At 40.7% G+C, this 17,096-nt stretch overlaps 1 protein-coding gene across 1 annotated transcript; it reads left to right on the top strand.

Moving 5' to 3' along the window:
• Positions 1 to 326: 326 nt before the first annotated feature.
• POMP (proteasome maturation protein) lies at positions 327 to 16,299 on the top strand. Its single transcript, XM_019736574.2, has 6 exons — positions 327 to 460; positions 2,926 to 3,023; positions 4,968 to 5,028; positions 8,288 to 8,389; positions 11,632 to 11,725; positions 15,495 to 16,299. Exons 1-6 carry the CDS (start codon positions 458 to 460, stop codon positions 15,560 to 15,562), a joined length of 426 nt encoding a protein of 141 aa, XP_019592133.2. The 5' UTR covers positions 327 to 457; the 3' UTR covers positions 15,563 to 16,299.
• Positions 16,300 to 17,096: the final 797 nt, after the last annotated feature.

The following is a 17,096-nucleotide window of genomic DNA, read 5'->3' on the forward strand; positions in this document are numbered from 1 at the left end:
CATCGGCAAAAGCCTTGTGTTCCACATTTGCTTTAGGAGGTGAACGGCTGCAGGCAAAGTACTCATCTATGCCCGTTTAGCCTTGTGAAAACTGTGCTATCTATGCCGGAGGCCCTGTATTAGCTGAGGCACATCTTCAGTCGGACGACCCGTGGCTGTTTATTACTGGAGCTGAGGTCCGCGTCTTCCCTCCCCGCGGGCACACGTCGTCCCTTCCCGCCCTCCTCCCAGCCACACCCTCACTGCGCCCTTGGCCCCCGGTCCCTCGGGACTGCAGGCGTGGGAGCCCCGGCCCCGCGCGGCTCCCTCCCGGGGCCCCGCGCCCTTCTTCCTTCCTTCCTCGCCCGGACGGACGCACTTCCGGCGGATATGGGGGAGCAACACCGGAAACGGAAGTGAGCTGCTGGGCCGACTGACGGTAACTGGGCTGAGAGGCTGTTCGCAGAGCGAGTTGAAGATGGTGAGTGAACCCCTGGGCGACCCCAGTTCCCGGCGTGCTCGGAACCGTGTCCCGACAGGACCGGGCCGCCGCCTCCCAGCCCGTCTCTGGTGGCGGCTGCGGCGGGAGGATGAGCCCGGCCCCGGGCGCCACGATCTGCCGAGTCATGGGCTTGGGGAACAGCGGCTGTTGCCTGGGCCGGGCTCCGGCGCGGGCCCCGCGACCAGCGCTTCGGCTCCCTCCTCTTCCACCTCCTTGTCGTCTCTCGGTTTGCGTCCTCCCGGCCCGAGGCCGCCCAGCAGACCCCGGCTCCTTCCGCGTGGTTGGCGCGGAGCTGAAAAGTACCAATCGAAAGTGCAGCCTCCTGCGGGTGGCGCTGCTGCTGCCGCTTCCCCCGAGGGGAGAGCCTTTGGGCTTCCAGGGTCCCCGTACCCCTCACTCACCCCACACCCTCGGAACTGGCGTGATAACAAACCCACTCCTGTAGGTCGCTTTTGATCACGCAGCTTCACTTGACAGACGATTTTGGGAATCTGGCATGCCAGATGTTGGAGGGAGAAAATACCAGGCAGTCGCTACTGCCCGTTTGTCAGTGTTAGTGCATCTCCTCCTTACTCCTCCGCCTCTTTGTCTTTCTCTCTTTTTAACTTCAAAGTTGTGGTGTTTGGGAAAGACTAATGATTCACCATTGCCCCGGCCTCTGATACTAGTACTGCTGCTAGGCCGAGCACATCTGGAAGGCTTCTGTGGGTAAATACTGCTGATGATTGTAAAGAGGTTTTATCAACACTCAAGTGTAACCAGTGATAATTAACTTTCAATAGACTTGTTCTCCTCTGCTGCTTTGTTAGAAACCTCAAGTACTGAGCCTGATATTTTACAGAAGGAAACTGGGCAGATGATTACAGAAGGACTCAGCTCAGAATTCCCCATTTCTTTGTGCATAGAAGAACTTTCCTTCTATCTCTTTACAGTAAAGCAGCAGAGGTGGAGAAGCATGTTTGGCAGGAAAGCAACAGGATATCCATTTGGGAAGGTACCTGGAAAGATGAGTAAACAGGGCCAGAGAGCGTGTATGCCTTGATCACAGTCACGGAGTAGGTTAGCGACAGTCCACACTGGCTTCCAGGTCCTTTTCCTCATTGACCATGGTTTCTATGTGGGGGAATTGAAACCTGTTGTGCAGGTTCTTGAGTTCCAGGCTAAGGACCTTGGACTTTTTTCTTAACACAGGACACGGATGAATCAGTGAAAAGTTTTTTTTACATCTTTGGTAGGGGAGATTTTGTGTGTTAGGAAAACCTTGATATGTGGAGTTGGAAAATGGAAGTGTAGACGCAGTAAGACCCACTAGACTGCTGTGTAAGTTATCCACAGCTGAGAGCCTAGACTAGGGTGCGAGATTGAAGAAACCCTGAAAAATGTACCTACCCAAATAAAATATACAGATGAATTAAGAAATCAACAAGAAAAGCCGGTTTTTCAGAATAGTTTCTCCTAGAACACTAAGACCGATACCAAAGTACCTGTAGTGTTTTCCTTTTTCTGCAAAATTGCAGAAATGAGGCTGGCCTCATTTCTTGAGCAACAAATGATTGAAAGTCAGCATCTTGGGTTTTACCTGTGGTGATTTTATTACATTTTATTTGCTTGTTTAATCTGTCTTCATCAGACTAAGCCCTGGAAGGTAGACGTGTATCTTTGGCATCTAGCAGAGTACCTGCCACACAGTAGAGGCTTAAAATATTTGGTGATTAAATGCTTTATAGTATAAATGCATAAGGTTACCATTCATCAGTACCAATGCACTGAGTCTTTGTTTCCATTTCTTTTTGTTTGACACTATCCAGATTAGATGTATTTATTTTTCATAGGTAGTACTCGCTTATAGAAATCGCTTTCTGAAATTCCCTTTTTTCTTAGCTATTGTGACCACTCTCTTCTAGCTGTGCTGTCTGTCCTTAATCCTTGTACTTCTTCTTTGTCCCGAAGGAATGGTATTCCCCAAGATTCTGTCCTCTGCTTTTTCGTTTTGTGCTAATTCCAACCTAAGGGAAGTATCTTTCCAACGAAAGTAAATCTGATCATGCCGTTGTCCTTCAGAGACTCTATTTCAGAAATAAAACCTAAATTTCTTTACATGTTTAAGCCTTTTCATTTTGCTAGCCTTTACTTCTGCCACACTCACTTGATCATTTATATTTTTATACCTTTACCCATGTTCTTTTTTTCCTGGAATGCCTTTCAATCTGACGACATTCAGAGAAAACTGGGGAGTCCTTGCTATACCCAGATTTGGTATTATTCACTGTACAATGTGCGTCCCCCTAGCATAATGCTACGGCTCATTGTGATTGTCTAGCCGGGGCTCTTTGAGGGCAGAGACCTTTTCTTTCTAGTCGTAAACCACATTTTGTACGTAGATGTTCCCTGTGGGGTATTTTGAATTTTTCTGTACTTAATAGCATTCTTTATTTGTGTTGTAGAATGCCAGAGGACTTGGATCTCAGCTAAAGGACAGTATTCCTGTTACTGAACTTTCAGCAAGTGGACCTTTTGAAAGTCATGATCTTCTTCGAAAAGGGTATATGGGAGAGTTGTGCCTTTGATTTCATTATAATAAAATGTTTCTGGGAATGATTTTTCACAGTATTCTTTAAATATTTTCCTAGGCCATAAATATATATTTAATTTGGGAGTTAGCAAGTAGTATACCTTAGACTGGGCGAGAAGCGGGGGCAGAAGCTTACATGTTTTTGATTGTGGAGAAAGCATCTTATCACAGTAGTAGGTTCTCAGGATAGGGCACTCTCCTAGGAAACAGTACCCAGTAGCATGATTTGGTAGGATTCTTTACTTTGCTGCTGATAACTTGGAGAGCCCTTTGTCTCCTTATCTTATTAACTGTTGAAGTCATTCACTTCTTTTGGGAGTGCTTGAACACAGCACTTAAGAGCATGGACTCTGGATTTGGGCTGCCTGGGTTTTGATCCTGGCTTTGCTATTTACTAGATGTATGCCTTTGGGCAAGTTACTTAATAGCCATATGTCTCAGTGTCCTCATCTGTGAAATAGGGCTATTAATAATATATATCTTATTTTGAGAAATCAATGAGTTAATATATGAAAAATACTTAGAACAGTATCTGACATTAGTAAGCACTCAGTAAATGTTAGCCGCTATGATCTTTCTTTTCTACCTTCAGCACACAGTTATACCCCTTCACGTGGTTTCCTTTAAGTTTCTGTATGTTTAGGTGTCAGTTTCTGGTACTACCTGTTTCCCTGAAAATGAGACCTAGTCGGACCATCAGCTCCATTGTGTCTTTTGGAGCAAAAATTAATATAAGACCCGGTCTTATTTTAATATAATATGAGACCGGGTCTTATAATACATATAATATAAAAATAATATAAAATAATATAATATAAATACCAGATCTTATATAATATCATATAAGACTGGGACTTGTATTAATTTTTCCTCCAAAAGACGCATTAGTGCTGATGGTCTGGCTCGGTCTTATTTTTGGGAAAACACGGTAGTTCTTTTTCTTGGCAGGCTACTTTTCTGCTTAATCAAATAAGGATAATACTCCCCCCAATCATATACAATTATATAATTGTATAATTAGATAACAATTACATCTAATTGTAAGGTATTTATGTCTTGCTGTAATAGAATATCATTTAATGGTGTCTGGGGGACATAGTGCCTCATTATTGTCTCTCCATTTTGTAGTGAAAGATGCAGTATATAGCCTTTGGAATTGGAGATACAATTTGATTTATAGTATAATCAAATTCATAAGCTAGTCAGTAACCAAGCTCTGATGACTCCCCCTTCCCCCTCATGAAATGCTCCTTTTTCTTCCTGGTTAGACTGTAAGAGTGCCATGAGCAGCACCATTTTCAAATTCCACTTATGTACAAAGACAATATTCAATAAACTATCATTGCATGACTTCCAAGGTTGCTTTCAGCTCTCAAATCCCGCTTTGGACAATAAGGTAGCCGTCTTTACATATCTGGAGTAGTAAAGACCAGTGGCCTGGTTCTAGCTATGTGTCACCTTTGTACATAGTAGGTATTCAGTAAACGTCAAACTTACTGTTCAACATGGGTATATTAAAGATACATTAAATACTGAATATGCGTTAGACCTGAGCAGAAGAGGCTTAAATATTTGATATAATACAAAAGCGTGTCATCAGAGTAATAGTAATAAACATACTTTATTAAATTTCTTTCCTCCCTAGTGAATTGAAGTCTTGATTACCAGTATAATAGATGCATTTTAAAACAATTAGCATACAGTAAATTTGACTTTTTTCCCCTTGTGGTGGGTAGTTGTATGAACGTTAATGCATGTGTCATTTCCTGTCACTACCACCACAATCAGGATATAGAAGTTTCACCATTCCCCAAAAACTCCCTCATGCCATCCCATAAGTTACACCTTGGTAGACGTGATTTTGAGCTTTAAATAGAGTGATGTATAATCTCCCTTTTAAATGTTTATTTTCAGTTTTTCTTGTGTGAAAAATGAACTCTTGCCCAGTCATCCTCTTGAATTATCGGAAAAAAATGTAAGTATGTTACCAGAATCTTTATTTTTGTCTTCTAGTAGAAAAGTACTTTCAGTTATACTCTTGTGGTTTCATTTATTAAGACAGTTCTGGTATTGAGCATTTGACCAGAGGAATATGAGGCCTTATTTTTCATATCCTTCTAGAGTAGGCTTTGAATTATCCTTATGCTGCTTCACTGAAGTTCCCTTTCCACACGTTCTTCTCTGTCTTTTCTATGGACATTTGTAAGTGTTGGTCCCTTCTCGTTCCTCTCATATTTTCTCATTTTATGATCCTGTTTTCTTCCCTGTTTTTCCCCTGCTGTTTTGCTGTTGACCTCCAAGTCTGTATCTCTCGCCTTGACCTCTTTCTCAAGCCCTGCGTCTCCAAGTACTGAGGGACATATCCATTTGCTAGGCACAGTAGGTACACAAATGAATGTGATATAATCCCCATTCTTAAGGGGCTGCAAATGTAACGGGAGGACAAGCGGTGGATGGGGGCTTCATGAGATATTACAGAGGACCAAGAATGGAGCAACATCTGTGCTTGTGGATTGTGGAAGGCTTTATAGAGGATTTGAACAGTTTTAGACTAGGATCCACCAGCTTAAATAGATAATAGATGGGGAACGATCGCTCTAAAGAGCATGTAGCCCGTATACATGTTCTGTAAGCAACGTAAAGGGTTTTAAATGTACGTTCAGAGCAGGAACAAGTGGCATCTTATTATGTGGGGAAGGTGGTGCAGTGTTACCCAGTTAACAGAAAGCTGACCTATTTCTTTTTTGCTTCCTCTCTAGTAAGGGGAAAGAGCTTTCTATAAGAAAGAGTAGAATAAATGATGTAATGATAAAATTGAAGTTTAAATTCGATGAGAAAATAAAAGGGCTCCCAGTTGCTTTAAGTGCATTCTGGTTTCATGCTCAGAAGTTGACTTAGGAAGGTTAGGTGTTTTTCAAAGATGAGGTTAACTATAAAAAGCATGTACATTATGTTTATGGAGGAAAAAAGCTACAAAGGAGGCCTCATTTTGATGAGTAAATGAACTATATCACAGATGACAAAATAGACCAAAAGACTAGGCCAAAATTTTTTTAAAAAACAGATTCGAAAAATGCATTTGGGTTCAAAAAATGAATTCTACACGTGTAGATGGGGTAAACTTGACTTGTTACATAAAACTTGATATTAACTGACTGTATGGTCAGGATAAGCCAGCAGATTGTTTTAGACACTAAACAGAACAGTTAATGCAATCTTGGACTTGATTAATAATGATAGGGCTCAAATCAAAGGAGATTATACCCTCACTTTCCTAAGTGTTAATCTGGCCATTAGATTTGGAATATTGGTTCAGTTCTGAGCAATATTTGTTAAGAGAATCTTGGACAAATCTGAGTGAGACTGACCAAAATGGTGAAGAGTCTAAAAATTTCGTAGATCTTTTGAGACTCAGCTTACATCTATTGCCGCTATGTTGTCTTGGCCATTTAACCAGCTCGTGGAGGTCTCTCTCTTAAAATTCTGTGGCATTTATCCATTGTAAGTCCTTTAGCATGGATTATGTAATGGAACTATATAGATTTCAATTCTTGGTGCCATACTTATTAGTTAAGTAAACTTGGGCAAGTGGCTTAATCTCTCTTTAAGGCTTAGTTTCTTCTTCTGTAAAATGCAGTTAGTAATTGCCCACCCGTTGGCATATGCTGGCAATTGGGAACTGCAGGGATGGTGGTGAAGGAAGGTGGCCATCATCATCATCTATACAGCTAGAGATTATTTTGTCCCAGGGACATTTGGCAGTGTGGTTGTCATAAGTGGTGTCAGGGAGAAGGGTCTATTGGGTGGAGGCCAGGCATGCTGCTCAACATCATATAGAGCACAGGATGGTCCGCACCTAACGCAGCAAAGAATGATCTGGCCCAAGATGTCAGTGGTGCCAAGGGTGGAGAAGCTCTGACCTGTGTGTAATGTCTGCCCTACTGGATTGTATATGTGGTCTACCTCCAGGGTAGACTCCTGTTTTGTTGTATATCCCCACTCAGCCTAATTCTAATTTTGCATGTGGTTGCTAGTAAAGAGGTATATGTTGATTGGTATTTGCAGTTTGCCATCACATTACAAAGTGGGTATCGTCATCAAAGTTTATAAAATTGAATTTTTCTACATACGGTTATATTTAGTTACCATGAGGATAATTCAGTAGTTAAAGGAAACCTTTCAATTAGAACTTCAAGCCATATACTCACAATAAAATATTGCCTGTTTTCCCTAAATATGGACCAAAATTCAGACCATCTGTCAGAATTTTGCTGTCAAGGTAAAGTAATTAAAAACCATATTGCTAGATCTCTTTCTTCAGACTTCATGTATGTGGCCCCCAGGTCATGTCCCAGGTGGGCACTAATCTCTCAATAGATTTTGGATCAAAGTTACTTTTTTTTTTGATGACTTAAAAAAATCTTATCAAGAGAGTATAGTATAACAAAAAGTGACAACAGGTCACTTTACCTTGTTATAATTACTTTACCTCAGAGTTTTGAGGAATCTATTTGCATATCATAAACACTATCCTAATAGCTATCTTGGGAAACTGAATCAAGTTGATTAATTTTGCCTGAAATACATTAAATTGTGATAAAAGTTTTTGTAAGTGATATCAGTACTTAAACTACGATTTTAGAAAAAAATTGTTTATTTAATATGCAATACAAATTGGACAGACATTGTTCAGAGTTCTGGGACTTTTTTCCCCTGGAATCAATAACCCCCAAAAGTGGAGTTGAAACATTTTAATTAACAGGATAGTATAATGGGTTTGATTATTTCTTTATGAAATCCTTTGAAATATATTTTTTCGTACTTAGAAATTCACTAGTAATTTTTGTCACTGTATATATACCTGTTTCTGGGTCTCAGTTTATTTATATCTTTTCTTTCTTCTACCAGTTTGGCAGTAATTCTCATCAAAAGCACTGAGGTGTAACTATACTTTGTGAATGAGTATACCTTTGCAATGTGAAAAACATTCCTTGTTAGTTTTGTAATTCCAAATTTTAGATGGTAATTTTACACTGGTGAAGCATACCAGCATGCTGGATAAAATACAGACATATATATCCAAAAATTAATTGAAGAAATTAGTGAAAGTACTTTGTTTTTATTTCAGTTGTGGATATTAAAATTCTTTGTCTAAGTATTCCATACCTATCGATGCTGTTTTGAATGCAGAATGTTGAATGTACCATTTAAAGTTACATTGTTGTCTTTTGTAGTTCCAGCTCAACCAAGATAAAATGAATTTCTCCACACTGAGAAACATCCAGGGTCTGTTTGCTCCACTCAAGTTGCAAATGGAATTCAAGGCCGTGCAGCAGGTGAGTGCGTGGATGTCAGTTACATACACATCCCACCTGTGTGTTGCTATGGGTGGTAGCGACTTCTATGTTCGGGCTGCACAAACCTGACCTTGCCTTCTCGCCTACCGCCTGTGCTACTTCCCCCCTTTTCAGGGTATGACCTTGATTCCTCCTTTATAGATTAAAGAGATGCCATTACATGGAAAACTTCAAATGATGGGCTCAGTGTCTGAAAACTTAACGTGCATCCGCTTTCGTGTCTGTCCTTTTGGAGGGTTCCATTGAATTAGAGATGCCTCTGGGAAGATCCAAATGGCGATATCTAGTAGGCAGTTTGTATATAGCTGAATATACCTGTTGCTCAGGGTAAGATCTTAGAAATGTCCTTCCAAGTATGTGAGAACCGTCCGTCCACCTGTGCTCTGAATTCTGTCACATCACACGACTTCCGGGACTTTCCTGTTCATGGATCCTTTCTGTAGCTGATGTCTTCTACCTCCCGCTCCACTTGCTGGGACTCAGCATTTGTACATTCTCAAACCTGTTTTTTAAAACAGCATAAATTGTGTTAATCCCAAGTCCCTTTATAGTAACTTCTCTCTCACTAAGTGTGCTTTTGCAAGTTGAGCTTTTAAAAAATTTGCCTACATTTGCTACATACACTCCTTTACCTCCTATTTACTCAATCCAGTTTTCTGGCTCCCATCACACAGGTAAAACCGCTCCTGAAAGATATGGACATTCTCCCTTCCTTATTTTGCTTGGTCTCCCTGTGGTGTGTAACACTGATGGCACCACCTGCCTTCTTCCCGTTGCTTTTAGGACATCGCACTTTCCTGATGTCTGCTCCTCTCTGAAACCTCACGCTCAGGTTCCCTGAAATACCAGTTTCGTTAGTGCCCGTCTGGTCCTCTCCTCATCCTGTTACTTCCTACCTATTCCTCTGGCTTTAGTTACCATTGATATATTGGTGACACTCAAGTTTTAATTCCCAAGTAAACTTACAGGCTTCTCCAGTTGGAAATCCCACAGGCACTTCAAACTTCACATGTCCGAGTCCAGAATAACTTTCTCACATAATCCTCCTCGTGTATGACTAGGGTTCTTCCTAACGCACAAATGGGAGCATTGGCATTGGGTCTCTCACCCAGCACCTCATCTCACCCTGCCCCCCCCAAAATCCAGTCAGTTACCTCTTCTTCTTATCATTGCAACTACATTGGCTCTGACCTCCCATGCTTCATCTGGGTTACGGCAACAGCCACCGCGCTGCCCCAGTGCACCGTACACCCTCCAGCCAGAATCGTCGGTAAAACACAGGTTTGATCAGGGCACTCCCCTCGCTTTGCCCTCACAATAAAGCCACATCCTCGTCGTGCTCTGCTCATGAACTAACTGCCTCCTTGACTGGTCTCAGGGTCCTGACTCACCTCTTCTCTCTCCTTCTGGCTTGTGCACGTGTTCTTCCTACTACCGCGACTTCCTTTCTCACCTGGCCCAAACTGCGTCTTTCCATAACTGGTATTAATGGCACCACTCAGTCATTCTGGAAACTGTTTTAGAACTTTTTTCCAAGGAGAAAGCTCTAAAAAGAACATGCGTGGCTTTATGTCAGAATAACTTGGGTGTGAATCTTGGCTCTACCATCTCCTAGTCTTAAGAACTTCAATAAATTAGAGTCCTTTCTGAGCCTCAGATCGTTTGTTGATTATAATGTGAAATGGAGTTAGCAGGAAGAACAGTGGAGGGTTATTAGGGTCATTCTGGAGATGAAATGAAATGCGTGTGTTTGTACAAAACTGTTGGCTTCTATTTTTACCATCCCACTCAGATTCCAGCTACGTACTGCTGCTATTCTGGGCCTAAACTTTTAATCCCAGAAGCTTTTCCCAGAATCCTGGCCTTTTCCCCTGATCCCTGTACTACTGCAGTTCTTGCTCAGGAGGATGTGTGCCCTGCTTTTGATGCTTTCTCAGCACTCTGTCTGGTCAGACTGGATCTACCATCATCCCCTTACTGTCTGCTTCCACGTACAGGCTCCATTTCTGTTTCATCCTCTTCCTCCTATATCCTTCCCACTTACTCTTCTCCCTCCTCACCCAGTTTTGACAACCTAGAGCAATTTTACATGCTACAAAGATTTAACTATCGCTATAGGCCATTAGTAATTGAAAATATTTTTAGTCTGCATACATTTTCTTGGGGGGAAAAATCTTAACTGTCCCCTTAGATGCTGAAGTTATGATTACTTCAAAATACTAGTATCGTTTAGTCACTGACCACCTGTTACTCTTCTGGTATTCTTTTGGCGATATCCAAAATTGTCTGCATTGAGTCAAATTATAACTGCCAGACAACTAACTAACAAAGAACAGAAAAATTGAAAATTTGGGTTGGCTACATTAAAATTTATTGAGTACCGACTATGTGCCAATGACTATGCTATATACATACTTCACAGCACATTGTACTGCAAGTTTGAGAGGGAGGTGGTGGTACCCGGTTCTCAGATGAGGAAACAGGTGAGACACATCAGGGAACTTACACAAAACCATAAGACTGGTAAGTAGTAGAATCAGAACTTGAATCCAGGTCTCTCTGACCCCACAGCCATGCCTTCACCACTATGCTCAGGCACCAGTCTGCAATATATGTGTGTGTTTAATACTTGAAAAAAGTAGATGACACTGACTCAAAATAATATTGCGTTATTGTTTTAAGATTTGGTTTTGTTTTGGTATTTTTTAAAGGTCCTACGAATGAGTTTGATCTTCATTTCTGGTTATCATTACTGTATGAAAGGGTCATAATTTACCTTTGTACTATGTTTGTATGTACAAAACAACATACAAAATAATCTGTTTACTAAGTAGGATAATGATGTCACTGAGTTGGAATTTCACCCGGAATTTCATCATCCCACATTTATTAGGAACTAGACGTGGTAGGCTCGGGGATTTTACGTTTCATCAAGTGGTATATGCTGTGAAGAAAGGCCCCTAATTAGTGCAAGCCCGCTAGGATTATTAAGTGTTAATACAAGTACAATTTCAGTGTCTTTACATATTTGAGTCAAGTTTTAAGGAATTTTTAAAAACTTGGTTTGGGTCTGAAATATAAACTTTCTCCTGCGTGGTCAAATATATTTTATTTAGTTTTGTGCATTTTCCAAATAAAGAATGAAGAACATGGAATTAGGTTATACTTTTACACCCCCCCTCGGTTTTTTCTAATCTTGCCCTTTTGTACTTTTCCCAAAGGTTCAGCGTCTTCCATTTCTTCCAAGCTCAAACCTTTCACTGGATATTTTGAGGGGTAATGATGAGACTATTGGATTTGAAGATATTCTTAATGGTAAGTGTCATTTTCTGGAACCTCAATAACGTACAAAGCAGCAGCGAACAAAACCCTTGCGCTCATGGATTTGACTGCTGCTTGGATTCACGTGTGTCATTCACTGCACTGAGATACAATCAATGGTAGTAACTGTTCTTGAACTGGTTCTGAAAGGGGAAATTATTTATGGAGCTGTGAGGTTATAGTCATGTCAGTTAATGGTAGTCATTCAGTTCTTACCCTGAGGATAAAGTCTACTAATGAGAGTCTAACACAGTATTCTTAGGGTAGCTTAAACAGTGATTGTTATTTCAGTATTCAGGATGTTTGTGGGATCTGACTAGTTTTTAAGATAAAAGTTAGATGAAAGTTTTCTAATAAATAAGATTAAAGTTTTCTTTAAAAAATAGCCCCCCCACCACTAATTTTTGTGCTTCTGTAGATGGTAACTAGGAAAGAAGACTGTAATCTGTAATGAAATTCCCTGAATAATTGTATTATGTACGAGATACATGAGTTTTAAGTAAGAACAATACACACATCCTCTATTAATAATAATAGCATCCTCTGTTTTTTCTGGTTCTGAGGAAGATAAATAAATATAATTCTGTCCAGTATTGGCTCTGTTCATTATGCCTCAGCAGCTCAGGAGAAACACAAAACCCAACAGGATTAAATTACATTAGTTTTGCTTGGCTGCCGATGTCCGGTAAGGAAATGCTGTGGACACAACAGAAGTCTAGTGAGCCTCCTCTGAGAATCTTCACTGAGGGAGCTTTTTAAAGCAGGAAAACCTGGAATTCTTAAGTTTTGGCCTTGAACTTAGACCTCATTTAAAATTAGTAAGGTGATAATTCAAGTTTGTGTATTCTTTTAATTAGTTACAAAAATGCATTCATTTAAAAATCAGCTTCTTTGATTCTGTGTAAAGAAGGAAGGGGACTTCTTGAGCATTTAGTCAGTCAGTCAGATGTTTATTAGGTGTCAGGCTCTGGGCTAGGCAGTGAAAAAACAAACATCTGTGCTTTCTAATGGGGGAGGTAAATGTTAAACAGGTAAAACACAAACGTAATGATAAATTGTAATAAATTCTAGGAATAAAAAGCATAGGGATATAGTTTGTTGTTGGGTAGGAGAGGCAGGCACCTCTGGGAATAAGTTGATTCCTAAAAGATACTCGTATATGAGTTACTTGATCTAAAAGCAGAGGGAAGAATCTCTCAGGGTCTCCCACCTGAGAACAGCAGAACTCTGAAGGGTTTTAGATCTTATACTATCTACAAGCTAACAAGTTAGCCTGCCATGGTTTCGTGGGCGCTAGCAGAAGACAAGACTCTTAGGGACAAGGGACAGTTTATTACAGCAGTAGCACTCGCCAGATTGTCAGCTTCTCTCAGTTCCCTGAGCCCCAGTTCCCACAGACAGCAAGAAGAGCGTCTGGGGACGCCTGCATATTCCGTGTCTTCCATTACAGGAAGGAGAACCCCACCCGGGGTCAGGGCACCCGAGTCTGTATAAGAGGCAGTTCAGCCACGGGAGACACGATGGGTCTTCTGAGGCTGTTCACTTTAGAAATGGCCTTGGAAAGAGTCCAGAACAAGGCAGGCAGTGCATCTGTTTCGAAGATTGACAGAATCATGGGAGACCCATGGGGAATTGTCTCCCAACACCTGCATGCATGCATGCGTGCATGCACACACACACAAGCGTGTGCAGGAGGTCCATGTGGCTGGAGTGTTTTCAGGAAATGCAGCAGTTGAAGAGCTAGGAGCCAGAGATTTGTAGAAGTTTATTCAAATGCAATGGAAAGCCACTGAATGGTTTTAAGCAGTGATGTGATATGATTTCATGTTTAAAAAGGTCACTGTCCTGTGAAAATCTTTTTGTATTCATTCCTTCCATCCCTGTAAGGTAGAAATGAGTGAGAAAGATCCCCTGCTGAGGTGATTTTTGTCCGGAAGAGACCATTACACGGCACTTGGGGTAACCCCCCGGCCCCTCCATGGGAACTGCGATGGCATAACATATGGGCAGTTCATGGCTTCACCTTGGGGCCTGCCTTAGCTTAGGGTATTTTCTACCTCACTGGTCAGACCCCAGGTTCAATGTCACTCCTTCGGAGAGGCCTTCCTTCACTGCCCAGTCTACAGTAGTCCCTAGTCACTGTCACCTCACTTTAGTTCTTTGCGCACCACATATCAGGTATTTGTCTTGCTTCTAGTTGTCGCCCCGAGTTACACACACACCTCGTGAGAGCTGGGCCTCGGTCCTGCCAGCGCCTGTGCCCCCAGGGCCTGATAAAGCGCTCGGCCCACAGGAAGTGTTGGAAGCGCCTGCTCAGCGCTGTCCTCACCACCTTGGAGCTGGAGGAATTTGAAGTCTGCATGAGGACTATTAAACTGTGATGCAAGTCTGTCTTTCTCCAGATTACGTGTTGTGAAGTTTTGGAGGTGATGAGGGTTTTGTGCTCTCGTCTAGAGGGCTTGGCCAAGAAAAATCTGCACATTTTACAAGCGAGCGAAGGGCATGTGAGGAGGGCAATAGTAAAGTCCAAACTGGACTCTCCCTTACTGCTGAGGGGGCCTTCTATCCCCCTCGCCCTCACTTTGATGAGTAAGGGGCTGAGCAGAGCCCCGGTCCTGCCCCGAGTACAGCGAGTTCACAGCACAGCCAGCCAGCCTGGAAACACAGGCCGGGGTCTTGCTTACGTCTTTGGGGCAAGTGATTGATTTAGTAAGTACATACTGTACTAGAGTTTAAAAGAAATCGTTGTTCTCTAGGTGAATATTGTCTTGTTTAAAAATGGAAAACATTAAGCTGAACCTCAGGTCCTCCGTGATTACCCCCAGACCGTTTCCCTCCCTCCTTGCCTGGTTCCCGGCCATCCTCCCAGGCTTTGCACTGTGTGTCTTCGTACAAACATGTACAGTCAGAAAATGTTGGGCATTGCATAGTGTTTGTTTATTTTTTTAACAAAATTGGTATCATGCTGAATGTATCTTACGGTATATGTGATGTATCAATACATTTATTGGCAGATGTTTACATTTTTCTCATTAACTCGAAACAGCGCTGCAGCATAGGTCTTTGCCTATTCTTTCTACTCATATGTAGACGTGTTCTTTTAAGTTTAGATTTTGAGTGTCTGTTACATATGTAGCAATTTATTAATAATTGTAGTAGTATCAATTGTTGATAAGGCTACTTTGCTGTGTGACACGTGTCGAGAGCATAGATTGCTGAACTGATGCGACACAGTGGTCTCTAGTTAATCTTAGAAGGTGCAGTGAGCGAACACCCAACTGGATCAGTTACTCTTGGCAATCATTATTTCAGTTATTGGATTTTTATTCTGTTTCTATTCCTGTGTTGAGTGGGTGGCAAAAAAGGAAAAAGGCTTTGTTTTTAGGGAGCTTACTATTAGTATTAATTTAAAAAGCTCTTTTAGGTGTATTATAACAGTTCAAGTTTTGGTCTGACTCATCCATAAAAACAAGAGTGAAGATTGTTAAGGTTTTTTTACTCTAGAATTCTGATTTATGTTTTCATTTGTGTATGAAATAGAGCACAAAACACTACAGACAAAACGTTTTTGCAATTTAGATTAAGAGATTACCTCATCTATTAGAGATTGTTCTAGAGTCATCTAGAAGTGAGAAATTTTCCTTTGCAGTCAGTCTGTTTTCTTTCATTAGATTAGTTTTGCCTCTTCTACATTTTCATATGACTGGAATCAATGAATTTATCTTTTTTAGAGAATCTTTAATATGTTTCTGTTTATTTTCAGACCCATCACAAAGTGAACTAATGGGAGAACCACACTTGATGGTGGAATATAAACTCGGTTTACTGTAATGCAGTGTGCTGTCCGTGAAGACGGAGGGGATACATCTTGTTTATAGTCGTCTTTTTACTATAATTTTATGTACACAACACATGAGAATTGTTGCCTAAATAATATCTGATCATTTGAAAGTATTTGGGTCTTTGGTTTATGTCCATGTGACAGTTGAAAACACTAGAGATGATTTTAAAACTCCTGGTTTATATTAACAATATAAAGGCTATTAACAATAGCCTATGTCTTTAAAACATTGTGTGAATGAATATTATAAAATCGTCTTCAGGTTCCAGGTCATCCTATTTTCTGGGTAGTCCATACATTTAATTTTGAATAAAAATTATCGTTATTTGTCTCCAGCCTTCACAGTAGCATATTTCAGAGTAAACATCTGTAATTGTTTCACTGGCAACTCTTCAATTTAGGTATAAAATCAGATATTTGTGTTTTACCTTATTTCTGTAGTGCTCATAAGAGTAATATTTGCTTTATTGAACTTACTTTAGAATTATAGCCTATTTTTTGATTCTTTCAAGTGGAAAAATATGAGTTTAGAGGTTTTGATTTGGATCTTGGTTTTACAGTGAAAAATTAAATAAAGTAACCAGCAAATGTCAATTAAACTGTTGTACTGCATAGGTTTATATATCACAAGATGCTTAAATTAAAAACATTAGTCATTCATGTACACACTCGTTTCCATGAACAAATTCTGTTATAATTTATTTAAAAATAAATCTTCACTATGGTGGTTCTTTTTTATAGGGTATTCTTTATTAACCCGGTATATGAAAATGAAAGATTTCTAGATTTAATTACTGAGTGGGTCATCTTTCACTAATTAAAAAATATTTTTAAATTATCAATTTCTGGTTTATTTCTGATTAGGGGTTAATATTCAAGATGTATAAAGAACTCATACAACTCAACAACAAAAATACAAACGATCCCATTAAAAACTGAGCACAAGATGTGAATAGACATTTTCCAAGGAAGACGTGCAAATGGCCACCAGGCCCAGGGAAAGATGCTCAGCATCGGAAACGCAAATCAAAACCGCAGTCAGATAGTTCACATTCTTGTGCAATTTTACGTCCCCAGAAACATCTTTCTTGGATACATCATTGATTTGCAACTAAAGGCAATACTGCCCCTCCCTTCAGGGGCCTGGGCACATTTGATAATGTTTAGAAGATATTTTTGGTTGGCACAACTTTGGAGGGTGGGAGATGCGACTGGCATATATTGGGTAGAGGCCAGGGATGCTGCTAAACATCCTGCAACGGGACAGGCTTATGGTTATGTAATGAAAGTACTAACGGAGATGACGTACAATACTCCTCATTTATATTGAAACAGTAGCCTTCCGTGTCTTAAAAAAGTTACTACTGAATATTATATAACTACATCCAGGGTTTTCTGCCTGCAACCAAGAATCATTTGTTTCAAAATGTCCGTAGTGTCATGGTTGAGAAACCTTGATGAACCAGGTGACACGTTTTAATTTTTCCTAACTTACGATTAACTTGAAAACCACCTTTGCCTACA

The sequence above is a fragment of the Rhinolophus sinicus genome, linkage group LG04 (genome assembly GCF_036562045.2).
Source record: "Rhinolophus sinicus isolate RSC01 linkage group LG04, ASM3656204v1, whole genome shotgun sequence".
Lineage (NCBI taxonomy): Eukaryota > Metazoa > Chordata > Mammalia > Chiroptera > Rhinolophidae > Rhinolophus > Rhinolophus sinicus.